Genomic DNA, 26,500 nt, shown 5'->3' on the forward strand with positions numbered 1-26,500 from the left:
TTTTTTTTCATAGTTGGGTCTAAGTTAACTCTTATTTGTGGTATGGGTTGTACTGACGGTGGATGAGATCTCTTACAACTAATAGCTTTAAATTTTAAGTGAAAAAATGTATAAAACAGCGATAAGATTTGAGAAACTAATCCAAGATGAAAGAATGAAAAATGTAATTCCAAATCTCATTCATCCTCGATTTGCTCTGCAGGAATGGGCAAAATTTGTAAGGACAGTTGACCCAGACATCATCACAGGTTACAACATCAACAATTTTGACATGCCCTATCTGCTCAATCGGGCAAATCACCTGAAATCTGAGACATTTTCCTTCCTCGGCAGAATCAAAAGCATCAGGTGTGTATGAAGACAATTTATTTTCATGATTTACTCTTTGATTTTTCTCTTTATTTTAATTCCTTTTTTGTTGTTGTTGTTGATCGTGAAGGAATGTTACAGATTTATTTATAAGAGGCTAGATGTGTCTTAATACAGTAAGACACATCTAGCCACTTATAAATAAAATGTTACAGATTTATTTATAAGTGGCTAGATGTGTCTTACTGTATTACTTTAGTGATTCTATACTAAATATACATTAAGTTGTCCACTCTGACACATGCAGATGGTCATGGAATTTTTGTAATTAGAAGCCACAAACATAGTTATCATTAATAGATGCTTGTACTAAATATTTATGGTTATTTCAGGTCTGTGATTAAAGAGTCAGTGCTACAGAGTAAACAGATGGGAAGGAGGGAAAACAAGTCAATCAACACAGAAGGAAGATGTCAATTTGATCTTCTCCTTGTAAGTTGTGTTTGGTTTACTATTGTTGATATGCTTTGTAGGTTTTGCACTTCCCTTTTAGAGACTATGAATAAAAATCACAGTGTATTAGTTTGGGTTAGTATTTGAGTGTTGTAGGGTTATTGGTCTGTGCTGGTCACGTTTTTCGGATTACAAAGAAATGATGAACAGATATCCTCGCTCCACAGGTCTTGGTACGAGATTACAAGCTCAGGTCCTACACATTGAATGCTGTGTCGTACCATTTCCTGCAAGAACAGAAGGAAGATGTCCACCATTCCATCATCTCGGAGCTTCAGAATGGCAATCCACAAACACGCAGAAGGTACACTCATAACCCTATGTTGTGATCCCTAATAATGATTTTTTTTAGCATGAAAGACATATTTTTATGTTGTTGTATTGCTGCTGAATAGAAAATTTGTTCAGTGTTTTGGCTTAGTTTGTAATTTATGAAGAGGAAAAGTAGAGAGTTATAAGATACTAAAAGATGGTGATGTAGTGTGAGTAGTTTGAATCTTCAAAGCACATTAATAGTTTTTTTGCATTGCATATAAGTAAGTTTAGATATATTCGAACTTTATATCTCAAGTCAAGTGTTTAGTGAATATTTAATGTCTCTTGATAAACAATTTTTAGTATTAGTTTCTAAGTTTATTTCTGTTTTGGCTTTAGATCCATTTTTACAGATTTTTATGACCTGATAACCAAACTTTTTCATCTTTCTCAATTCAGGTTAGCCATATACTGCCTGAAAGATGCTCTCCTTCCCTTGCGTCTGTTGGATAAACTTATGTGTATCATCAACTACATGGAGATGGCTCGTGTGACAGGAGTCCCCCTGTCCTACCTCCTCACCCGTGGCCAACAGATTAAAGTCGTATCACAGCTGCTGCGAAAGGTAGATGTTTTATGTAGGAATAATCAAGTAAAGGATAAATGTCATGTATATGATGAGAAGGGTTTGACTTGCTTGTTTGCTCTTATCCAGGGAATGCAATATTATATGACAACTTTGACAATTTTTTGGGATATGACTTTGTACATACATCAACTAGGGATATAAGTGTACAGGCAGTTTATTCTGTTAGATATATTACATTAAATGAAACCAAACATTAATCACAACCATTTTTACCATTAGGCAGCGGAACAAGACCTCGTCCTCCCAGTCCACAAGAGTGCAGGAGACGATGAGTATGAAGGAGCGACCGTCATTGAACCCCGCAGAGGCTACTACAACGTCCCCATTGCGACACTTGATTTCTCCTCTCTGTATCCATCTATTATGATGGCTCATAACCTCTGCTACACAACACTCTTGTCTAGTCCTGCTAAGGCTAATGAGTTAGGGTGAGTGGATTGTATAGATGCTTTTTTGATGATGATTTTCAGTTTTATGTGTTCATGTGATTTCCAGATAGTGGTGATGATGTATGATCAGTGTTTTCTTTCAAGATGTTTGTAAAAATGGATATATTTTTGAGAAGGCAACTAAAGTTATTGATTTATATTTTTTTCAATAAGTAATTTCCAAGTAGCCTTTCCTACAATGTTTTTTTTGTTTCTCAAACACTTAAAAAGTTTAGCTCATATACAGTAATTTAGCACCATAATTTAGAGTTTGTTTTTAAATGCTTTCAGACTCGAAAGTGACGAGTTCATCAAAACCCCGTCAGGAAACTACTTTGTAAAATCAACCAAGAGGAAAGGTTTGCTGCCTGAAATTCTGGAGTCTCTCTTGGCAGCAAGGAAGAAGGCGAAGAATGACCTAAAGAACGAGACCGATCCCTTGAGAAAGAAGGTGAGGGGCGTCAAAGCTTTTGTGAAGATATTCTTGGAGATATGTATTTAATGTTTTTTTTTTTTCTTCTTCTTCTTCTTTTCCCTCAGAAGGAAGAGATAGGAGAAAGGGAGGGAAATTATAAAAGCCCATTTTTATAATCATTGTGTATTATCCTCATGATGGAGATTCCTCTTCCCTGTTTCTCACGCACAAATGTCTTCCCATAGGTGCTGGATGGTCGTCAGTTGGCTTTGAAGATATCTGCCAATTCTGTGTATGGTTTCACTGGAGCTCAAGTTGGCAAACTGCCATGCTTGGAAATATCTCAGGTAAGAGAGAGAGAAACAATGAAAATTTACTTTTTGAAGGATTATTCTATAGATTTAACATGTGTGATAGGCATCATATTGTGCCATTACTGTGCTGGACTGTGTTGTGGATGGCACTGCATCAAATATAACCCAGAGTAACTTCTTGAAGTACCAGTTTGTAATTTTGATAAAAGATTTAGTATCCATTTCAATTATATCAATAAAAAGGGAAGTAATAGTTTGTTTTTTTGATTTTTTAATGGAAAAATAGACTGAAGGTTTTAGGGTTTTCCATTTTAGAAGAACTTGCAGAACAGATATTAGTATGCTGGAATTTAGGAAATTGAATCCAAGAGACATGCAAACAAAGTAATATTGATGGGATGGTGGCCAAGGAAAAAAAATGTACTCAGTAAAAAAAGTGACAAGTGCATCCTCCTGTAGGTAATGGTACCATTCTTTAAACAATACCTAAAAGAAATAGTTACCCAGAGAAATACACACCTAATGCTATCTGAAAGCAAGGATTCCCCATCAAGTCACCTCATCAGCATTTAGAGAAAGAAACCTAAAAAGTAACCCAGGACCAGTAGCTGTGGGAGGGATTCTGCAGATGAGCCAAAATAAAGCCACTTGAAATGAATTAATGGAATCAGTTACCAGTACATTATAATTTTTTCTTATTGTACTTGGTGAGAAAGGTTCACATTGAAGATATCTGGTTCAAATATTGTTTGTGAAATACTGGCAACTGTAATGAAAGAAGGTATGACATACCACTTCGAGGCAGCAACAGTAAGAAATTCATACCAAATTAAAGAAGTAGACAAACCAATTTGAAGGCTATAATCCAGCATGTATTATGGAATGATTGTACTTTTTTATTATTATTATTATTATTATTACCAAAGATTTAACCTTTTCCATAGGCAGCCTTGTGGTAATGTTTTTCTCTCAGCAAGATAACTGTGAATGATAAAACTAATAAGCTATAAAGATGATGACAAACTCTTCTTAATGTAAGGAGTTTTTTTTTTTTCTTTCTTTCTCTCTTTCTTTTCTTTCTTTCTTTCTTTTTCTTTCTTCCTTTTTCTTTTTCATTTGTTTTCTTTCTTTCTTTCTTTCTTTCTGTCTGTCTTTATTTCTATTACTGACATAATTTTCCCCTCTCCTTGGCAGAGTGTAACAGCATTTGGACGAATGATGATCGCGTTCACAAAGGAACAGGTTGAGGGGAAGTACACTTTGGAGAACAATTACCCAAGTAACGCAGAGGTCAGTGCAGTCTAGAATAGAATGCCCGTGGATGGTGGAGCGATGTTGGTCCTTTAAGGATATTGCATGGAGAGAGTACTTTATGTGTTAGGATATTTTTCCTTGAAGATTAGAGCTGAAATACCTGTATGTTTATGGAATGTATATCTGTTATTGGTATGAATCTGTTTCTTATTGATATAAATGTCTGATTCTTCTTAGAGGTAAATGATTTAGAATTTCCTTGAAAGAATACCCTTTTGCAGGTAAAAGTTTAGTCATGCATTAGATTCTTCATATTATAAACAAATAGTTAGTCTGTGTTAGTGTCAAAAACTTCTTCATATTACTAAGATCATAACTTATGATTAGTTGCATGACTAAAACTGCATTAGAAATTTCTCTTTATGCAGTTATCATAATATTTTATATTACATTAGTTATGTTATATATTAGTTAGCTTTTTTGTAGTTGCAAGGAAGAGAACTTCAGCAAAAGGAAAGAAGAGAATCCAAGTACATCCATTACTCTCATGTGTCCTAAGAAAAGCTGTGTCCATTCCAGGTCATTTACGGCGACACTGACTCTGTGATGGTGAAGTTTGGCGTGGAGACAGTGGCTGAGGCTATGGAGCTAGGGAAGGAGGCTGCTGCTTATGTCACAGAAAAGTTCCTGAAGCCAATCAAACTCGAGTTTGAGAAAGTAAGTTCACTGGAAGCTTCAAAGTTTTTGGCGTTTGTTACGGGCTTGATTTTGTGCTCCTGTTGATTTTTTTTCTTTGATAAATTTATTCTTTTATTTATGGTAGTGTTTTATGTAATTTTTATTAATTGAATACTGCATATTTGAATTAGAAAATATATAGGATAATGATATATGAACAGTAATTATATATTTTCATACAATTGGAAGAGACATGCCCAGTATAAAGCTTTTGGATTTTCAAAACAAACACCAATAATGATCATCTTATCAGCATATTACATGTAGAACAATGGCTGAAGTGCATGTCTATCCCAATTTAGCCTATCAGTGAGATTGACATTAATGTGTATTTACAAATTAATTGTCAACACTCGGGTAACTAATTTTCCTTTCACTTGATTTTGTTTATATTTGATAATACCTCCTACTTTCAGGTGTATTTCCCATATCTGCTGATCAACAAAAAGAGATATGCCGGCTTGTACTTTACTCGGCCAGAAGTCCACGACAAGATGGACTGCAAGGGTATTGAGACCGTGCGACGTGACAATTCTCCCATCGTTGCAAATTTGATCAACACTTGTCTCCAGAAGATCTTGATTGACAGGTATGAAGAAATTTTTGTAGAAGTTTGTGAAATGATCTGTACCTGATGTATGACAGCCATGTGGGATTTTGAATTGTTGTATTTACATGTGGTTTTCTGGTCTTTAGAAAATTAGATCTGCCTGCTAATAGAGTATAGTTATAGATATACAATAACATTTATTTACAGTTTATGAATATGAAATAAATAGTCTGTTACTGCACTAGTAAAATAAAAATAATGAATGGATTTAACACTGAATCAAATGTTCTATTTTGAAAAAAATTAGGAATCCAATGGGAGCAGTAGACTATGCCAAGCAAACGATTTCTGATCTCCTGTGTAATCGCGTGGACATCTCCAACCTCGTCATTACAAAGGAACTGACAAAGACAGAGAAAGAATATGCAGCTAAACAAGCTCATGTAGAGCTTGCCAACAAGATGAAGAAGAGAGATCCAGGCACGGCTCCAAAACTGGGCGATCGAGTTCCTTTTGTGATCATTGCAGGAGCGAAAGGAACACCTGCTTATGAAAAGGCTGAGGTAATTTTAGGCACCTTTTGCCCAATTAAGTACTTTTCTTAATTGAATGAGTGTGTGGGTTCATCTATTTGTCTATTTTACATGTGCCTGTCTCTGATTCATAGCATAAACATACTTTTTTCTTCACAGGACCCCATTTATGTGTTAGAGAACAGCTTGCCCATTGACTACGAATACTACCTGACCAATCAGCTGAGCAAACCCCTTTTGCGAATTTTTGAGCCCATCCTAGGAGAGAAGGCAGAATCACAGCTACTAAGTACGTTGATTCCTCTCGATATCTGTTCCACTATCAAAGTAGTTAACTGAAATTTTAGTTGAATAGTTTCTCTGTGCAAATTAGAGTTTGATATCTGAATCAGTGACCCCTACCATACTGTCTATTATGTTTTTATATTTAAGTATGCTTTTGTTTGTTATTTTTGTTTTTCTCTTCAATGGTGTTAACAAAATAGTTCTGATGATATTTAGGTTTCTGTATTCTTACATTAACAGAATTAGCCTGTAAGAACAATGTTTTAGAGACACTTTATATAAATATAGGAGAAAATATTGTGCTTTGTTAAGAAGTTAGGGTAGCTTTATTTACTTCTCTGCCATCTTGATGTGGCGCTAGCTTGTCAGCTGTTTTGAAATGCGCGGTTAAACTGTTACCAATCGCCCATGAAATAAACTCCACCCTCAACTTATGCTTAAGTTATCTGTCTCCAAGATTGTTGGTGGGAATACTTGTCTATTGCTTTTAAAACTCAAGTATGTATATGCTGTGTGTTACTTTGACATTTCTATGCTCTCCAAGAACTGTTATGATTTGTATTTTATAGAAAGACACTTCCACAAGTGTGGCATCACTGAACAAGGCTTGTCTGCCTTGGAAAGCATTTTAAGCAGGGAACGGTACAGTTCTTGACCTAACAGCAAGAAGTCTTGCCCAAGCACTCCCCTGTTTATAACGCTTTATGTGTTTCCTCATACACCAGTTGCTTATGGTTTATTAATATTTGTAACAGAGGGAGATCACACCAGATCAAGAATCATAACACACAGCAAAGTAGGAGCCATGGCAAAATTCATCACCAAAAAGGCCTCTTGCGTTGGCTGCAAAGTCCCAATTACTTCAGCATCTGAAGCATTATGTAAACATTGCAAGGTAAGTTTCTTCCTATTGATAGCAACCCCTTAGTATCAGGGCTTGTATGTGGACATATGGTTGATTTATACTGAGTTTTGTTCACCCTGTTTACTACCCACATACCTGTGTGTTTCTCCACACCCTTACCTCATCTCAGTTTGGGCTCAATGTTTCAATCTCTCAATGTTTCATCTGTATGAGAGCACATTTGGGGCATTTTTAATTCGACCATGCTCATTAAAAAACAATTTCCATTAAAGCTGCTAGTTGTATGGAAGAGATAAGTTGCACAAAACTGCATTTAGGATTTAATTATAATCTTGTTAAAATGATGAGGCTAATTCTATCAATATTTATAGATTTTTATGAATTTTTCTCTGCAATATTAAGTACTAAAAGTCTTAAAATAGATAAAAAACAGAGTACTAATGTTATCATATGATTAGTACTTACTAATAATCTTGAGAGAGCCCCAGTGCTATAAAAATCACCTCCACAATGTTGTAACGTATGGCCTGTGTTGTTCTCAGATGCGAGAAGGCGAGATTTACATGCAGCACATATCAACTTTAGGAGCTTTGGAAGAAAAGTTTGCACGGTTGTGGACACAGTGTCAGCGATGTCAGGGATCCATCCATGAAGAAGTTATCTGTACTAGGTATGTATTCATTTTATTATTTTGTCAATGATCATTATTCAATAACTTTGATTATGTAAGTTTATATATTTATGCTAGTAAAAAGTTGTTTTCTTTTTCTAATCACTCCCTGCCCCCCCCTTCCAGCCGAGACTGTCCGATTTTCTACATGCGCAAGAAAGTACAACTGGAGTTGGCTGATCAAGACAAAGTGATACAGAGATTTGGAGCTCCTGCGTGGTGAAGAACTAAGAAGTGTTGATAAAATGTTCAAACGTTTCCTTAGTATTGAATGATAACAAGTGCCTGATAATGGAGTGACCGTTGAAACTTTTTTATCAGTTATGTTTGTAAGGGATAGTAATGAAATTTACTTTACTTCCAAGTTTATATTTTACAAAGTATTACAAAAAACATGATGTTTTCCTTGAAATCAAATCCTTATTTTACATAAATCAATATACATTATACATATATGGAATATACATTTTATTTACATGACTTACATATATGTATACATATGCATATGCATATGTATCAGAGTATACACATACATATAAACATACATATATATATATATATTCTCATAACAAAAAGGGAAAAAAATACACTGCAGTGCTTTCTGCAATGAAATACAGGCAGTAAAATAAGTGTTCACTTGAGAAGAGCTCTGCAATGATCTCAGGCAGGGATGTGATTCTGCAACAAGTATTTGCAATGAGGTGAATACAAGGCTCTCATGCATTCTATGCAACATTATAGCATTTTTTGTTTGCTTTCTTGGTATGAGCTTATTTGGGCATATTTTACATAAAGTAAGCTAACAGGTCAACCAAGAAGTTGGCATTATTGCATAATTTGTTATTGTCAACAGTGTGATATGAAGACATGAATAAGATGATTAAAAGATAATAAATTTAAAAATTGATAAAAATATAATTTAAGCAGCAGCACTGAATAAACAAAAAAAAAGTACAGCTCAGATCTTCTATTTAATTTGCAAATGCTGTTTAACATGATTAATGATCCTAACAGGCTTAAAGTTCACGTCAGTCAGCAATGCAGTATCAGTTTCACACACCTACCAACACTAAGCATCTTATGACTAGCATTTCCACTGTTAATCCACATTTTCACAGCCTGAGGTAGTACAAATTGCATATTAGATATATTTATTTTTTATATTCACCTGTCCAGTCTTTAACCAATATCTCCATCATTTAATTATAGAACATCTCTTACTTTTCTCATAAAAGATTCATTATAGGTACAATTGTAAGAGTACTGAACTGTCTAAACTAAAATTCACTGGCAGTTATACAGACTTGTACTATGAATGTAATTACTGAATGATGTTAATTCACTGATGCTGGAATGATACATATGCATGCCATGTTCACTAATTTTAGTCATGTAATTTTGTTTACACACTGACTTCACAAGTGCTCAGTTACAAAGGAGTCAGCCAACTTGAATTCAAATGTTTACTAAATCCCTTGAATTTTCTGAAGAATATTCAGAATATGGTGAGCATGTGAGCTCAGGCATGCCTAGTAACCGACTCCTTGGTGACCTAAGTGCTTGTGAAGCTACCTATGTATAAACAAAACTGACAAATTAAAATTACAGTGGACTGCATGTACTTCCCATAAGTGGATTAAATTATTATGATACACTGAGTTTAAAGTTACATTCATTACCAGTCAATGTTCTTTAGACAATTAAAGAACAAAATTGTATAACATTGATTTATTTACACTTAATATCATTCAACTAAATTTCTAATAATCAAAATTTCACAAAATGAGATTCATTCTATGGTGACAAACTCTCAGGAGCTTTAAAATTTATTTAAAAGCTGTTGCTTAACTGCAAGATCAAAACAGGTGAACACACAAATTAATTATACATATACATAACCTTTTCTAAGTATATATATGAAAAAAAAAAAAAATAAATAAAAAATAAAGAGACAGGATTGCAACTACCCAAGCTTCACACTTTCAAACAGACTCAGTATACAAAATATAATGCCTTACATACAGATTTACATATATGTAACTAGGGGAAAATTATATATATAAAAAAAGAATCTTAATGCCTCCACATTAAAGCATTATTATGTACTCTTCTGAATATGTAGTTATATTCAGGGCATCATGCAGAAGAGCTACCACCTTCCATTGCTCTATAGATTCTGGGGGTAACTTAACTATATCACTATTATTATTATTATTATTATTCCCACATCACAGTGCAGTATTTCGTTGACTGCAATTCATACATGGCAAGGCAATGAGTACTATGAACACATTTACTGCTCAAAGAAAAAAAAATATTTACAATCACTGGCAGTTTTAAAACATAGAAAGCATATATTCAAATAAGCAAATTACAAAATAAGAAATGTATATGTTTTTATAAACAATAAATACCTCGAGGGTGCCATCATGCTTCTTAGAGACAAAAACCTAAATGACAGTACCATTCATTAGTTTTGAAATGATGTATGACAATTCATTCTTGCTTCTAACAGAAGTGTAGACCTACACACACAAAAATAGCCTCTGATATCTTTCAGACAACCACCTTAACATAAAAAAGCTGTAATTTAATTGATTTCCCTCTGATAAACTTATATTACGCGCTACAGTAGAGGTGGCAATATTGACCTAACATCCCATCGAACTTGAGATCACGTACTCCAGGCTTTCCTGTGGAGAAAACCCTAGCTCAAAACTCTTCTAGCATGCACAGGCTTTTTGATGATTATTTTGATTTGAAGGGTATCTAGAGCTACAAGGCGTGCAGGACTCAAAAAAGAGGTGATACAAACACTTGACTGACAATCGTCTGAATTTCTAAATATGGTTTGTTGCACACTGAAGAGAAGTATGTGAATGTATTTCACACATTCATTTTTTTTATCTTCTCTGTCTATCAACTTAAGATAAGTCTAGGTGTTCAAGTTCATGTGGAATAACCTGAATTAGGTTCCTGTGCAGAATGCTCTAAATTACTGTCTTGGATGGATAAATTACATACTGCTTTCTTTTCATTTTTTTTACAATACTGTACTAACTTTACAAGCTTTGGCTGTGTCTTATGAAAAAATAATGATAACAAAAGAAAGAATGAAAAAATAGTGAATCTCTTATGTAACATTTGTTATATATGGGCACCATGAACATGGGTGAGGAATATAGAGAATTTATTACTTTTACACCAAATATACACGCACACATACCTTCACACTGACTTCAGTTAGTGGTCCATTGTGATAAAAACATTTTTGGTCTTTGGAAATCTTCCCTTTGTAATATTTTTCTCCATTTCTTTTTTATGGCATTGCCTACAACCCCTGCAATGTTGCCAAGTAATATAATATTGTGACATACAACTGACATTTTTATATTCAACTGTAAAGAAATAATTTGCTGAATATTACTGCCAAAGAAATGGTATCTTCTTAGAAGCACTTTAAGGTTCATGAATCTCCTCTCCAGAATCTTCATGTCTGCACTGAACTAATAAAAAAAGTAAATCCCTTTTCTTTGGTTCTAAACCATTCCAAATCCTTCAGATCCTTCTTTGATAGCCAACAGTAAGGCCTTTTCAAACTGCTCATAGCTGTCGTAATCTGGCAGACAAAGTTGATTAAAGCTGAAAATAAAATTTTGCCATTAATAAAATTGAAGACCATAAATCAATACAAATCTGTAGCAACTATTTGCATGGAGCATATGAAGCATTTCAAAACTATCCTGGTACTAAGATAAAACCCTACACAGGAAGAGAAAAAGGCATTTGAGCAACAATAAGAGATAGGCCAGCCAGAACAAAAGCCTAACAGTATTAATGACATACAATGGATGAAATTTGCTACATTTGAAGATGAAAATGAGCAATTTGTTAGTAAACATGTATGGCAAAACAATGATAAATTGAATAACTGAAGACCTACATACATTATATACAGAAGGGATATAAAACTTGGAAATCACTGACTATATACTATGATCTGCCCTCCTCTAAAGACAAATCTCTAGTAACCCTAAGTACATTTGGAAGCTAATCTTAAGAATCATATTCCAACAACTCACCCTTCCCTAAAAACCAATAAAATAAAGCTTTATTGTAGACAGTGTACCTACCAAGTATGAGCAGTGGGTAGCACACCAAATGTATGAGCAGCTGAGATTTGGAAGCGGGGGGACAGCTGCGCGAATCCACCAGGGGGGAGACGGGAACACCCTGTAGTGAATTGAAGGAGTCGTGCCATCTCCTCCTCTGAAAGATAAAAGACTGTTAAGTACAGCAGCTCTCTTCTATTATGTTGACTTGTAATACGATTTTGTAACATACTCGACCTTCATGTTAACTTTGTGAAATTGTGCTGTCAATGAAATATATCCATAAGATTTTATTTGATATCTGTATCTGGAAAATAAATGGTGGTCAGTTTTGAACTCTCCATTAAATTGTAATATAACACCTGAGACATATTCTCTGACTCAATCTGTTAAACCAGAAGACTTACCAGTAAAGTTCGAAACAGCTGTCCAGAACCAGTACAGTACACGTCGAAACTCTGGAGATGATCCATTCACCTCATGGTTGGCTTTGAAGTCTGCAATGCTGTACTCCTCAATTCCACACATTAGTAACTGAAAAGTTGGGAAGAAAATGCAAATCTCTGAGCTGCTCTGATTTAGTAATAATGGTCATTTTATCATATCTCCATTCAAGATACAGAAAACAACTTCACAGGACTGACATTCCAAATGTTTTGAGCTGAAACACTGAAAATGTCAGAGCATAAACAACGGATTTGCAGATTTAACTTACCTCTAATTCATTTTCATCAAATATGCATAGTAGGTTGTCTGGAATAATCTCATTTAAACCAGCTAAGAAGGCATCCACTTCATTACGGACTCTTGCAGAAAGTCTAAACTGCGCAATTGCATCTAAATACTGAAGTCTATTGTTGTTTGTCACCTGACGGTTTGTTCCTCCAGGCTCCAGCTCAACAACCTTTTACAGGAAGAAAAAGGATACTTTTAATGCACTTTCTCAACAAAAATTACCCCTGTGCTGAATTGAAAACATGTATATAGATTTTTTCCCACATAATATATGCTTCTATCCTCTTCTTAGTACTGAACCCATTTTTACCTTGATCTGTCCAGTGGCATGTATATACTCTTCAATGAAGAACAGTTCATCATCCAGCTTGTCCACTCCATGTTCTAGCAGATGACGTATCTTTCCATTGTACAGTTCAGGGTCATCTTGAGCAAAGTGCTGGGGGTCAAGAGGCAAATGATGCTAAATTTGTATGCGAGTTATACATCAAAGAATGAGAAATGTTCTGTGGGTTAAATGACAAATCATGGTGAATTTATGATTTCTATATTACACAACTACACAGATAAACAGAAAAAAGAGAAAAGCAACAAGAAACAGAAACACAGAAAAAAAAGATAAGATATGTAAAATGCTTGCTTACCTTGTAGTGCACCCGCAGCCCAATCAGCTGTGCCAGAAACGATCTTGTGAACCTTGCCCTCACAGTCTGTCTATAGCCACTTCCAAGGGCCGACTCATATAGGCACTTCCCCACAACCCTCCCGGCAAATTCATAGTGTTTTAATTTTAGATGGGGAGGTCTGTCTGGATTTGGGTGGACTAAAGCTTGCTGGCCTTCATGTAAACTAGTGAAGAGACCATTATTATTGTCAAATAACTGAGCACAGATAAGCTCAAACCACTCGCGCCTCACACCCCCCCAGTCCAGGCCCTCCTCCCCCTGGAACGTAATCTCGAAGTTCTTGCACCAGTCTGCCACAGTGAAGTTCTTTGTTGCCTTCATGGATGACTCCAGCAGCTTCTCTCTGGAGACGGTGATCTGAATCCTATCATGCATGCGCTTGCTGTGGTACTTGCGCACCTCGTGATAGAAGTGGTCCTGCTTGTCCTTGAAGGTCTCTGAACCTCCGATGTTCTTTAGCATGAACTGGGTGAAGGTGGAGGCTATCACATTACGGTCCTTGGCAGCCAGGAAGACCAGCGGCTGGCAACCATCGTCTATGCTCATGGTTGGAAGCCCAATCTGGTTGCTGGTGCCAGTGAAATGGAACTTGGTGGATGGGCAGAGGCGGAACGTGCACACTCGCTTTGGTATGAGACGGAACAGGAACTCCTTGATGATCAACTGCTTTGGGGTGACATAACAATACACTTTTTTTGGCTTGGTAAGATGAGATCCATTTTGAGTTAGAAGCCGGGCTTCATATCCTTCGTGAACTCTTCTCATCACTGTCTTCTGAACACGCAAGGCATCGTCACCTGAAAAAGAAAGAAAAATAAGAAAGCAAAGAACTGACAACCATTACAAATGCAAACTAATCAATAGTTAGTCCAGAAAAAACTAAATTGCACTCCCTTTTTATACATATAAATTCATACCCAGATACTACTGTATGTACTCACTAGTTAAAACAATAATGTCAAAGTTGCCATTGGTAAGGGTGGTGTTGCAGTAAGTCAGGTGTGCCCGGTAGCAGCCTGGACGTTTGAGGGTGACCTGGATACTGATGCGACGTGTTGTGTGATCATAAACAATGCTGCTCCCAGCATCAACTGTCCATCCACCTTCCAGCTACATATCAGGGAATATAAGAAAATATTATGAAGAAAAACAGGAAAGAGGGGAAGGAAAACAATCACAAACGGTACTTTATTTTCATAAAATGTCAAATATTAGTCCTTTTTTAAATAAGAAATATCTAATTTCCCCTGAAGTAATTGGCACATCAACTCACCTCTACAATGGAGATGGAGTAGTTACTAGTGTCAGCTTGTCCAGGTGGGAAAGAGCAGACATTGTGGTACTGGTCACGGGGTTCTATGAGGATGTGGTGAGGCTGGTTAGCTGTGCACACAACAGTTGAGCTGTGCTGCACCATCACAGTTTTGCTTGGGTCTGGGGGTCCTGTAACAGTTTCCTTGTTTAGATTTTATCAAAACAACCTTTTCTCCACATTCTTTAAACCTAATTCACAATCTTTTACTACCTTTCCTGTCTGCATATAAACCTTGATCACTTTAGTCCATTACTAAGCTATAATTCACTAATAAAACTAAAACACACTAATCCAAAGTGACTAAATTCATTTCCATTCCTAAGTAATGTTACCACTACTATGTCAGCTACTCACCTGGCAGAAAGTTCTTGACAAAAGGACTGCCACGGATATGTTGGTTGGCAAGGAGGATGGAGATCTTGTACTGTCCGGCCTGACGGGCAGTGAACTTGCATCTTGCAGTGTTGATCTGTGCATCACCGGTGCCTCCTAATTCGGTCACTACTCCTACCTAAAAAAAAGACTGCTTTTAGCAAAATGAACTCTGATGGGTAAACATCCTTTAATATGTAATAGAATATACCAGCGTTGTCCACATGTATCAACAGTTCTTAAATATGATCCATGGCCCAGGTACTGATTCAGCTATACCTTGTGTTTTACATGATTTCCCAAATTATTTTCTCAGAGCTGACTGCAAACTGACTCATATTTACTTTCACTTTGCATACTACACACATTAATTATAGCTGCTTACTGCACTAAACGAGTCTGACACATCTGGATTAGACAGATTAACATGCATTGCACACTCTATATCCTGTACAACCTGTGGCCTGCCATTTAAGAGCAATGACTCAGCACAAAACTATTCTAAAGGGGACACCTCAAACATTCAGTCTCAAGTTAATGACTCAAGGACAAAAATTGGACAAAAATTCTGAAACAGTTTGCACTGGCATCAATAAAACTTCTTGCCAGACTCAGAATAACTTTCTAAGGTAAATATATTCTAAAAGGATAAATATTTGCCACAGTATGAATATACAAGGGTTCAAGAGAAGCTCAGGAGTCCCAAGGAAAATGTTTTAAGGACCAATAAAACTTGAAACTCATTTTGATTCGTATTGTTGCCAAAGTGACGGTGCAATACTGCACTACAGCAACACTTAATGAATTAAAACTGCAACTATGATCCTAAAATCTTTGCCATCCAGGAAAGAGAAAAGGAAAATCATAAGCAGCGTGACGGCTCAAAAGGTAATGATGGAGAGAATGAGTGAAATGACACCTGTTGATCTCGTTTTAAACTCATGTGCAAGGATCCCATTCTGACCCTGCATTCATTCACCTAAGACCTCTCTAAAGGAATGTTTCTAAAATGAGACAAGAATAATACAAGCGCCACATTCACTGATAAAGAAAGAAAAAATCTTTTATGACATTTTTCTTCAGTTAATTACCTCATTACATTACAATATTCATAAAGTAATATTATCACCATCATCATCATACTAACATTATCATTTATTCAAATTATCTACTCTTCCATTTATTGATCTATCTATCTACTTATCAATCTACCAATAATAACTGGGAGAAAACACTGAACAACCCTGGCCTGACACATGAAAAGAAACCACAAAAAACGTAAGAGAGAGAGAGAGAGAACAAAGAGTAAAACAAACACAAGAAAAAAAAAAAGGATACACCCAGCTGCCAATCCCCCAACATTCTTTTGCTGTGTTGAGGGAAAAGTGACGTGAAAAAGGCAACATTCCCCGAGTCAAGCTTTTCATTTCTCCCCCCCGTGGTATTCCCCGGAGGTATTCTGATCTCCATCATCAAAGGAGAGAAACTTCAAACGGACTTACCTTATGTATGCCTTGTGTTATCTCCACCAAGACACCATCAGCATCACTAATCGGGTACGGTCGTCCATTTCGTTGGAAAAACTGTGGGTTTTGGGAAAATATAAATAATTTTGTGCGCAGTATTTGGTTTTATAACTAATGTGTAGTTGATGGGTTTTTCTTTCAACAGAGTATGAAAAGAGACAATATCACTTGAAAAGACAAGAGAATATCACTTACATACTGACTGACACATGCACAAATACATACATACATAGACCTTCAAACCCCCACACCCCACACCCCTACCCTTACCCCCCTCCAACCCCCCACCCCCACACCCCACTTACCTCTACCCTTACCCCCCTCCAACCCCCCAACCCCCTTACCCCCTCCAACCCCCCAACCCCCACCCCCACACCCCACTCACCCCTCCAACCCCCCACACACACCCCACTCAGCCCTCCAACCCCCCACCCCCACACCCCTCACCCCTACCCTTCCCCCCTCCAACCCCCCACCCCCACACCCCACTTACCTCTACCCTTACCCCCCTCCAACCCCCCAACCCCCTTACCCCCTCCAACCCCCCAACCCCCACCCCCACACCCCACTCACCCCTCCAACCCCCCACACACACCCCACTCAGCCCTCCAACCCCCCACCCCCACACCCCACTCACCCCTACCCTTCCCCCCTCCAACCCCCCACCCCCACACCCCACTCACCCCTACCCTTACCCCCCTCCAACCCCCCAACCCCCACACCAAACCCACCCATCCCCACCACACCACACACCACACCCACCCACTCACCTGGACAGTGAAGGCCACAGTGGTGCCGACGGTGGAGGGGTCGTCCCAGTGGAAGGTCGTCGAGCAGCGCTGCGGGTGGAGGTACTTGCCCGTGAACAGGTGGAGGAGGCCGGGCTTGGGTGCCGACCGACGCGTCATCACCCACCACGCCCACCCGCTTAGCGCCGCCCCCACCGCACATAACACTGCGAGGGAGAAGGAAGGAGGGGGGCGTTAGTTACCGCTGGGCGAGGGGAGGGGCGGGGAGGGGCGGGGGGAAAAAGAGGGAGGGGAGGGGGAGGAAAGCAGGTATGCTGGGAGGGGCTGAGAGAGAGAAAGAGAGACAGAGAGAGAGAGAGAGAGAAGTGGGAGAGAAAGAAAGAGAGATAGATAGAAAGAGAGAGAGAGAGAGAGAGAGACAGAGAGAGAGAGAAGGAGAGAAAGAGAGAGAGAGAGAGAGAGAGAGAGAGAGAGAGAGAGAGAGAAGAGAGAGAGAGAGGCTGAGAGAGTGAGAGAGAGAGAGCGTAGAGAGAGAGAGAGAGAGACAGACAGACAGACAGACAGACATATAGAGAGAAACATAAACAAAAATTTAAAACGAAGGAACGCTATAAAATTACACACAACGAATCCACCCACCATTTCCCGCAAACCTCCCAAAACAAGCAGAACAAAGAACACAACGTACACACAAAAACAAATAAAACAAAACAAAACAAACACAAACACAAGCAACAACACGCCAACCAACGCAAACACACACACACACACACGAACCAACGCCCGCAGACAGCAACACCCACTCCACAGGTGCGCGTCGCCGTCTGGGAGGAGTGCAGCAAGAGCGCGGGGAAACTCCAGCTGTAGTAAAACCGCGGCTGGCGAACGTGGCGCAGCCGACGTGCTGCTGATGGACGCTCGTACCTTGTCACCCCGCACGTTGGCACTCGCCCTGGCTCTCCCGCTCTCTGTCTGTCTCGCTCTCTGGCTCTCCCGCTCTCTCGCTCTCTCGCTTTTGCTCTCTTTCGCGACTCTTCGCCTCTCTCTTCTCTTCTCTTACTCTCTCTCCTTCCCCCCCCCCCTCTCTCTCTCTCTCTCTCTCTCTCTCTCTCTCTCTCTCTCTCTCTCTCTCTCTCTCTCTCTCTCTCTCTCTCTCTCTCTCTCTCTCTCTCTCTCTCTCTCTCTCTCTCTCTCTGCCAATTCTAGTGAGATCGTTTCCGTAAGGATGACATTAAAAAAAATAATAATAATAATAAAAATACTAATAATAATACGATACGTTTCCATTCCGAGTGATAAAAGTTTTTTCTAACCATACGACACACCTAAAAAAAAACCACGATAAAACAAACATATAAATCCGATGAAACAAAACAACAACATCATACAAACTTAAACTGAAAATGACCTGACGTTAATTTCAAGACAACACTTCCTCGCCTCCGTCCCAGCAGCTCCATGCCCGGTAGCCTTCCTGTGTGTTATTTATGACGGAACAGACTGCCACAGGAACGACGAAGGGAAGGACAAAGAAAGAAAAAAAAAATACATATAAATATACCCTGACGAGGCAACAGCGACACGACCCTTCGGCACAGTCACGTGTTTTCTTGTCCTTCCCTTCGTCGTTGTTACCGTTGCAAGTTGGTCGCCTCCCGCCGCCGCCACGCCACCGCCACGCCGGATGTTAAACGTGGCGGCAGATATCCGTAGATATTTCCACGCCACAGGTGAGGAACAGAACGACACCGATGCAGAAGCTTTGAACGTTATTATACACACACGCACATACATAAATACATACACACACGCACACACATACACACACGTTTGCGTCCGTGCATGCGTGTATGTGTATGTGTGAGTGTATGTGTGAGTGTGTGTGTATGTGTGCGTGTGCGTGTGCGTGTGCGTGTATGTATGTATGTGTGTGTGTGTGTGCGCGCGCGTGATCGCAAACGTCTGTCACTCTCTCTAAAAACGCCCACAACCAAAAATACACACAAACACGCAAACACGCAAACACACAGCCATTCACACGAGGCAAAATGAACAAGAACAGCCTGCATTACGTAACCAGCTGCGAAGCCACAAGTGTGCGGATTCCACGAGACTCTTAGTCCACGGCGAATCACGGGCTTTAGGAACCGGAAGCGATCGGGGAAGGGGGGGAGGGAAGAGGGAAGGGAAGAGGGAAAGGGAGGAGGAAAGGGGGAAGGGAAGAGGGAAGGTGGAAGGGAAGAGGGAAGAGGGAAGGTGGAAGGTGGAAGGAAAGGGGAAAGGGAAGAGGGAAGAAGGAAGGGGGGAAGACAAATGGTCGGGGGAAAGTGAGAAAGAGGAAGAGGGAAGGAGGAAGGAGAGGTGGGAAGGGGAAAATGAAAGGAGCGGTAGCGGGAAAGGGGAAGAGAATGAGGGAAGAGGGAAGAGGGGAAAGGGGAAGAGAATGAGGGAAGAGGGGAAAGAGGAAGAGGGGAAAGGGGAAGAGAATGAGGGAGAAGGTGGAAGAAGATGAAGGAAGACGGAAGAGGGAAAGAGGAAGAGGGAAGAGGGGGAAGGGAGAAGAGGAAGAGGATGAGAGAAGAGGGAAGGGGGGAAGAGAGAAGAGGGAAGAGGGGAAGAGGGGAGGAGGGGAAGGAGGGGAAGGGCTAGATGAGTTTCGTATTCCGTGGTCTCTGATCGATCATACGCAAAGGTCGACTCGACACAGGAAGCACGTCGGAAAGGTCAGGGAAGCAGGGGGACATAGCGGAAGGAGGGGGAAGGGGAGGGGGAGGGGGAAGGGAGGGGAAGGGGAGAGGAAGGAAAGGGAGGGGATATATATATAGAGAGAGAGAGAAAGAGAGAGCGAGAGAGAGAGAGAGAGAGAGAGAGAGAGAGAGAGAGAGAGAGAGAGAGAGAGAGAGAGAGAGAGAGAGAGAGAGAGAGAGAGAGAGAGAATTTCGTCACTCGATCTCCAGTAATTAAGGCATTCCACGGCTATTTTTAACGTCCATAACATACTCAAACTCTACACTCACACGCGCGCACGAACACACAAAAGCAGACACACGCCCAGCAACCGCGACACTACGCATTGCACACACACACACACACACACACACACACACACACACACACACACACACACACACACACACACACACACACGCACCCATACACACACACACACACAAAAAACATCAATTAAGCAAATATTCAAAGTCAACAACCAAATTGTTCCACCCAGGCAGGAAGGAGGAGAAGGAGGAGGAGGAGGAGGAGGAGGAGGAGGAGGAGAGGGAGAAGGAGGAGGAGGAGGAAGAGAGGGAGAAGGAGGAGGAGAGATGAAGAGAGGGAGAAGGAGGAGGAAGATGAAGAGAGGGAGGAGAAAGAGGAGGAAGATGAAGAGAGGGAGAAGGAGGAGGAAGATGAGGAGAGGGAGAAGGAGGAGGAGGAGGAGAGGGAGAAGGAGAAGGAGGAGGAGGAGGAGGAGGAGGCGGAGAAGGAGGAGGAGGAGAGGGAGCAGGAGGAGAAGGAGGAGGAGGAGGAGGAGAAGGAGGAGGAGAAGGGAGGAGGAGGAGGAGAAAAGGAAGAGAGGGGGGACGGGGGAGAAGGAGAAGGAGGAGGAGAAGGAAGGGAGGAGGAGGAAGAGATGAAGAAGAAGAAGAACGAGGAGGAGGAGGAAGAAGAGCAGAAAACAGGAAAAAAAGAAACAAAAAAACAACAACAAAAAGAAGAAAACCAAAAATAAAACAATAAGAGACAAAAAAGAGGGAGGGTCACAGTCAGCCCGCGCGCTGACACCCGCAAGCCAAACTATCCGAGCGACCTCCCGATCCCGTCGTCAGCCACAGGGAGCTGACAGCAAGCAGGCAAGCAGGCAAGCAGGCAAGCAGGCAAGCAGGCGAGCGCGGGTGAGGGAGCGAGAGGACGAAAAGTGCTTGAGTGGAGGAGGGGGAGGAAGAAGAGGTAGGAGGAGGAGGAAGAAGAGGTGGGAGGAGGAAAGGGAGGAGGAGGAGGAGGAGGACGTGATGGAGTAGGAGGAGAAGGAGGAGGTGATGGTGGAGGAGAAAGAGGAGAAGAATGAGGAAAAGAAGGAGAACCAGGAGGAGGAGGAGGCGGAGGAGGAGGCGGAGGGAGGAGGGGAGGGGGGGGGAGGTGGGAGGAGGAGGAGGAGGGAGAAGATGGAGAAGGAGAACGAGGGAGGAGGAGGAGGAGGGGGAGAGGGAGGAGGAGGAGGAGGAAGGGGAAGGAGAACGAGGAGGAGGAGGAGGGGGAGAGGAGGGAGGGAGGGAGGAGGAGAAGATGGAGAAGGAGAACGAGGAGGAGGAGGAGGAGGAGGGAGGAGGAAGAGGGGAGGAGGTGATGGTGGAGGAGGAGAAGATGGAGAAAGAGAACGAGGAGGAGGAGGAGGAGGAGGAAGGGAGAAGATGGAGAAGGAGAACGAGGAGGAGGAGGAGGAGGGGGAGAGGAGGAGGAGGAGGAGAAGATGGAGAAGGAGAACGAGGAGGAGGAGGAGGAGGAGGGGGAGAGGAGGAGGAGGAGGAGGAGAAGATGGAGAAGGAGAACGAGGAGGAGGAGGAGGGGGAGAGGAGGAGGAGAACGAGGAGGAGGAGGAGAACAGGCTGAGAGAACGAGGAGGAGGAGGAAGAGGAGAAGATGGACAAGAAGGAGAACGAGGAGGAGGAGAAGATGGAGAAGGAGAAGGAGAACGAGGAGGAGGAGAAAGAGAACGAGGAGAAGATGGAGAAGGAGAACGAGGAGGAGGAGGGGAATGAGGAGGAGGAATGGACTGGTCTGGGGAATGCCTCGGGCGGTGAGGCGGAATAGCTGCTTCGAGGGCGATGGAAGCTTGCATATCAAAACGGCGGCCGCTTGATCCGCCGCAGAATTATTCACGTGATAATTGATTTTGGGATGAAGGATTATATGGGGGGGGTACAGGGGGAAGTGGGGGGAGGAGGAGAAGGTTTAGGAAGAGGAGGAGGAGAAAGGGAAGAGAGGGTGGACGGGGGAGGAGGAGGAGGAGGAGGAGGAGGAGGAGGCGGGGGAGGGGGAGGAGGAGGAGGAGGAGGTGATGGTGGTGGAGGGGGAGGAGGAGGAAGAGGGAGGAAGAAGTGGAGGAGGAGGAGGTAGAAGAGGAAGAGGAGAGGGAAAAGGAGGCATAGTACTGGTTATGGCGATAATGAGGCTGATACATGTTAAGGGAAATGATAAAAAAACAGTAAGATAAAACAAAACTTTTGACCCGCCACCCACAATAAATACAAAACAACAAGCATTTATCCCCATAAAAAAAAACAATAAGAAAATACACTACGCAATGCCGAACCCCCCACCCCCACCCCCAATAACAGCAGCATGAAGAACAAGAACAACGCGCAATAAAAGAGTGAGAGCGATAAAAAGAAGAAGAGAAAGCACTAAATAACATAAGTTTGAAAAAAATGCACACAAAGAACGAGCGGAATAAATGCCAAAACAAGTAAAAAAGAGTAAATAAAGAAGTAAAACAAATGGAAAGGGGGAAAAAATGACTATCGAGTTACTACTTGGGTCTCTCCGTCTCTTTCTCTTTCTCTCTCCTTTCTTTTCGGTCTCTCTCACTCCTCCTCACCCTTCCACCTTCTTTGCTTGTCTGTCTCTCTCTCCTTCTCTGCCTCTCTGTCACTCTCATTTCTTTCCTCCCACTCCCTTCTCTTTCCGTTTCTTCGTGTCATTCTCTTTTTCTTCTCTTTCTTCTATGTCTGTCTGTCTGCCTGTGTGTCTCTCTCTCCTTCCTATTCTCTCCATCCCTTACTCTCTACTTCTCCCTTTCTGCCCCTGCCTTTGTCGCCCTCTCCCTCTCCCTCTCCCCTCTTCCCTCCCTCTCTGCCTTTACCACCCCTCCCTCCCTCCCTCTCTGCCTTTACCACCCCTCCTCCCTCCCTCTCTGCCTCTGCCTTTACCCCCCTCCCTCTGCCTTTACCCCCTCCCTCCCTCTCTGCCTCTGCCTTTAACCCCCCTCCCTCCCTCCCTCCCTCTCTGCCTTTACCACCCCCTCCCTCTCCCTCCCTCCCTCCCTCTGCCTTTACCTCCCTCCCCCTCCCTCTCTGCCTCTGCCTTTACCCCCCTCCCTCTGCCTTTACCCCCTCCCTCCCTCTCTGCCTCTGCCTTTTAACCCCCTCCCTCCCTCCCTCCCTCCCTCTCTCTCTGCCTCTGCCTTTATCCCTCCCTCCCCCCCTCTCCCTCTCTGTTATTGATTCTCGTGATTTACAGCAATGACCCTTTTTGTGTGTGTGTGTGTGTGTGCGGGAATCTGTTGCTCGTCGCCATTCCTGCAAAACGCTCTCCTTAGATAGATAGATAGATAGACTGATAGAGAGAAAGGGAGGGGGAGGGGGAGAGAGAGCGAGAGCGAGAGAGAGAGCGAGAGAGAGAGAGAGAGATAGAGAGATAGAGAGAGAGAGAGAGAGAGAGAGAGAGAGAGAGAGAGAGAGAGAGGAGGGAGGGAGGGAGGGAGTGAGGGAAGGAGAGAGAGACAGAAACAGAGACAGAGAGAGACAGAGAGAGACAGAGAGAGAGAGAGAGAGAGAGAGAGAGAGAGAGAGAGAGAGAGAGAGTGAGAGCGAGATAGAGAGAGAGAGAGAGAGAGACAGACAGACAGACAGACAGACAGAGAGAGAGAGAGAGAGAGAGAGAGAGAGAGAGAGAGAGAGAGAGAGAGAGAGAGAGAGAGAGAGAGAGAGAGAGAGAGAGAGAGAGAAGAGGGAGGGAGGGAGGGAGGGAGAGAGAGAGAGAGAGAGAGAGAGAGAGAGAGAGAGAGAGAGAGAGAGAGAGAGAGAGAGAGAGAGAGAGAGAGAGAGAGAGAGAGAGAGAGAGAGAGAGCGAGAGAGCGAGAGAGAGAGAGAGGAGAAGAGGGAGGAGGGGGAGGAAAAGGAGAAGGAGGAGAATGAGGATGGGGGGGGGGGGAGGTTGTTAGAAGAAGAAGAAGAAGAAGAAGAAGAAGAAGAAGAAGAAGAAGAAGAAGAAGAAGAAGAAGAAGAAGAAGAAGAAGAAGAAGAAGAAGAAGAAGAAGAAGAAGAAGACGAAGAAGACAAGGCGAGAGCAAGAAAAGACTTGTCACGAGGGCGCCTCTCTCTTCCTTCTTCCCCTCCCTTTCCTTCGGTCCTCCTCTCCTCCTCCTCCATTCCCCAGTTCTTCTCCTCCTCCTCCTCCCTCGTTTCACCCCCCCCTTCCTCGGGCCCCTTCTCGTCCTCCTTCCTTCCTCCTTCCTTTTCCTTCAATCTTCCGTCGGTTCTCATCCCCTCCCTGTCGAGAGAGAGAGAGAGAGAGAGAGAGAGAGAGAGAGAGAGAGAGAGAGAGAGAGAGAGAGAGAGAGAGAGAGAGAGAGAGAGAGAGAGAGAGAGAGAGAGAGAGAGAAAAGAGAAAGAGAAAGAGAGAGAGAAAAGAGAAAGAGAAAGAGAGAGAGAAAGAGAAAGAGAAAGAGAGAAAAAGAGAAAGAGGGGATATTCCATCCAGTTAAAATCAGAAATGAAACGAAAAGGAGACAAAAGGGGAGAAACGCCAAGAAAAGGGAATAAAAGGAGAGAAAACCGCCCAGCAGATTGAATTCTCCCTCGCTACTGTGCGCGCGCGAGAGAGAGAGAGGGCAAGAAATTCCGGAGATTTGGCGCAGCGGGGAAGGAAGATCCCTGTGAACAAAGAGGAGGAGGAGGAGGAGGAGGAGGAGGAGGAGGAGGAGGAGGAGGAGGAGGAGGAGGGGGTTGGAGGAAGAGGAAGAGGAGGGAGGAGGTGGAGGAAGGGGGAGGGAAGAGGAGGGAGGAGGAAGAAGAAGAGGAGGGAGGAGGTGGAGGAGGAGGGGGGAGGTGGAGGAAGAGGGTGGGAGGAGGTGGAGGAGGAAGAGGAAGAGGAGGGTGGGAGGAGGTGGAGGAGGAAGATGATAAGAAGGAGGAAGATGATAAGAAGGAGGAAGAGGAGAAAGAAGAGAGGGGAGGAGGAGGAGGAAGAGGAGGGGTGGAGATGGAGGAGGAAGGAAGAACGAGGAGGAAGGGGGAGGCGGAGATGGAGGAAGATAAAAGATAAGAAAACAGGAAGCAGAGGAAAGAAGAAGAAGAAGAAGGACTTGGAGATAGAGGAAGAGGAGGAAGAAAAGGAGGAGGAGGAAGAAAATGGGAGAAGGAGGAAGAAAAGGAGGGGGAGGAAATGGAATGTAGTTGATGAGATTGAGGATGCGAGAAGGGGAGAAAAAAGAACAAAGGGGGGGAGATGGAGAAGGACAGTGAACAAAGACATGAAATGGGAGGGGAAGTGGGTGAGAGAGGGGGAGGGGGGAGAAATGAGGGGCGAGCGGGAGAAGGAAAGAGGAAGGAAAAGCGAAAAATAAAATAAAATCAAGAAAAAAGTGAAGACAATTAGAAAACGGAAATGAAAGGGGAGCAAGAAAAGAGAAGAGGGAAAGACAACGACAACAAAGGGAAAGTAAGAAAAAGAGGGAAAAAGATAAAGAAAACAAAGCGAAAAAAGGGAAACAAATAAAGGAAAGAAAACGAAGAAAAACAAGGAAATAAATAAAGGAAAGAAAACGAAAAAAAAGAGAATGACAAAAACACGCTCTCTCTCTCTCACTCGCTTTATTTTCGTGTTTTTCTCCTTCTTCTTGTTTACTACGTACATCGCATCCGCCCTCCACGTTGCCCCTTCACTTTCATTCTCTTCCAGGGTCCCAGAGCACAACGCACACAGCAGCGGACCCCAAGACTCGCCGATGGACCCCGCCGCCAGGACCCCGCCGCCAGGACCCCGGGACGCCAGGCTTAATCCCAGCTCTGGAGGACCTCTTCCTGCGGCCGTTCCTCCGCTCCTCGTCCTTCTGCCCTCCCTTCCTTTTTTGAGTCGTCTCTCTCTCCCTTCCTCCTCCCTCTCTTTCCCTCTTCCTTCCACTCTCTCTCTCTCCCTTCCTCCCTCCCTCTCTCTCCCTCTCCCTTCCTCCTTCCCTCTCTCTCTCACCCTCCCTCTCTCCTTCCTCCTTCCCTCTCTTTCCCTCTCCCTTCCTCCTCCCTCTCCCCCTCCCTCCCTCCTCTTCCCTCTCCTCCCTCCTCCTCCCTCCCTCTCTCTTCCCCTCTCTCCCTCTCCTCCTCCATATCCAACAGCAACATCCAAATCTGGGTTACTGGGTCCTTTGTGCTACTTCTCTCCCCCATACATTTTATCTTTTTCTGCCTCTGACCTACTTTTTCGCCTCCGCTGATCATCGCACGTTCGAGTGT

The 26,500-nt window shown here is 42.4% G+C and overlaps 2 protein-coding genes across 10 annotated transcripts in view; one reads left to right on the forward strand and one right to left on the reverse strand.

Annotated features, from left to right (window-relative positions):
- The window catches only part of PolD1 (DNA polymerase delta), a 16,227-nt gene extending 6,501 nt beyond the window's left edge, over nt 1-9,726 (forward strand). For all 6 annotated transcript variants that reach the window (XM_027364867.2, XM_070140187.1, XM_027364868.2 and 3 more), the window contains 15 exons: nt 203-348; nt 702-801; nt 990-1,126; nt 1,537-1,702; nt 1,946-2,154; nt 2,446-2,605; nt 2,815-2,916; nt 4,078-4,173; nt 4,717-4,854; nt 5,292-5,464; nt 5,733-5,988; nt 6,118-6,247; nt 6,999-7,138; nt 7,651-7,778; nt 7,905-9,726. In XM_027364867.2, the coding sequence (XP_027220668.1) occupies nt 203-348; nt 702-801; nt 990-1,126; nt 1,537-1,702; nt 1,946-2,154; nt 2,446-2,605; nt 2,815-2,916; nt 4,078-4,173; nt 4,717-4,854; nt 5,292-5,464; nt 5,733-5,988; nt 6,118-6,247; nt 6,999-7,138; nt 7,651-7,778; nt 7,905-8,001 (2,178 nt within the window). In that variant the 3' untranslated portion in view covers nt 8,002-9,726. The remainder of the gene's footprint in view (nt 1-202; nt 349-701; nt 802-989; nt 1,127-1,536; nt 1,703-1,945; nt 2,155-2,445; nt 2,606-2,814; nt 2,917-4,077; nt 4,174-4,716; nt 4,855-5,291; nt 5,465-5,732; nt 5,989-6,117; nt 6,248-6,998; nt 7,139-7,650; nt 7,779-7,904) is intronic.
- Nucleotides 8,132-26,500, reverse strand: part of LOC113812939 (apoptosis-resistant E3 ubiquitin protein ligase 1) — a 186,965-nt gene continuing 168,596 nt past the window's right edge. For all 4 annotated transcript variants that reach the window (XM_070140204.1, XM_070140199.1, XM_070140219.1 and 1 more), the window contains 11 exons: nt 17,295-17,479; nt 16,501-16,581; nt 14,981-15,137; nt 14,585-14,754; nt 14,253-14,421; nt 13,270-14,108; nt 12,936-13,064; nt 12,606-12,794; nt 12,298-12,424; nt 11,912-12,047; nt 8,132-11,420 (listed from right to left, as the gene is read on the reverse strand). In XM_070140204.1, the coding sequence (XP_069996305.1) occupies nt 11,318-11,420; nt 11,912-12,047; nt 12,298-12,424; nt 12,606-12,794; nt 12,936-13,064; nt 13,270-14,108; nt 14,253-14,421; nt 14,585-14,754; nt 14,981-15,137; nt 16,501-16,581; nt 17,295-17,479 (2,285 nt within the window). In that variant the 3' untranslated portion in view covers nt 8,132-11,317. The remainder of the gene's footprint in view (nt 11,421-11,911; nt 12,048-12,297; nt 12,425-12,605; nt 12,795-12,935; nt 13,065-13,269; nt 14,109-14,252; nt 14,422-14,584; nt 14,755-14,980; nt 15,138-16,500; nt 16,582-17,294; nt 17,480-26,500) is intronic.

This window comes from Penaeus vannamei, chromosome 3 (assembly GCF_042767895.1).
Source record: "Penaeus vannamei isolate JL-2024 chromosome 3, ASM4276789v1, whole genome shotgun sequence".
In the NCBI taxonomy this organism is placed as follows: Eukaryota; Metazoa; Arthropoda; class Malacostraca; order Decapoda; family Penaeidae; genus Penaeus; species Penaeus vannamei.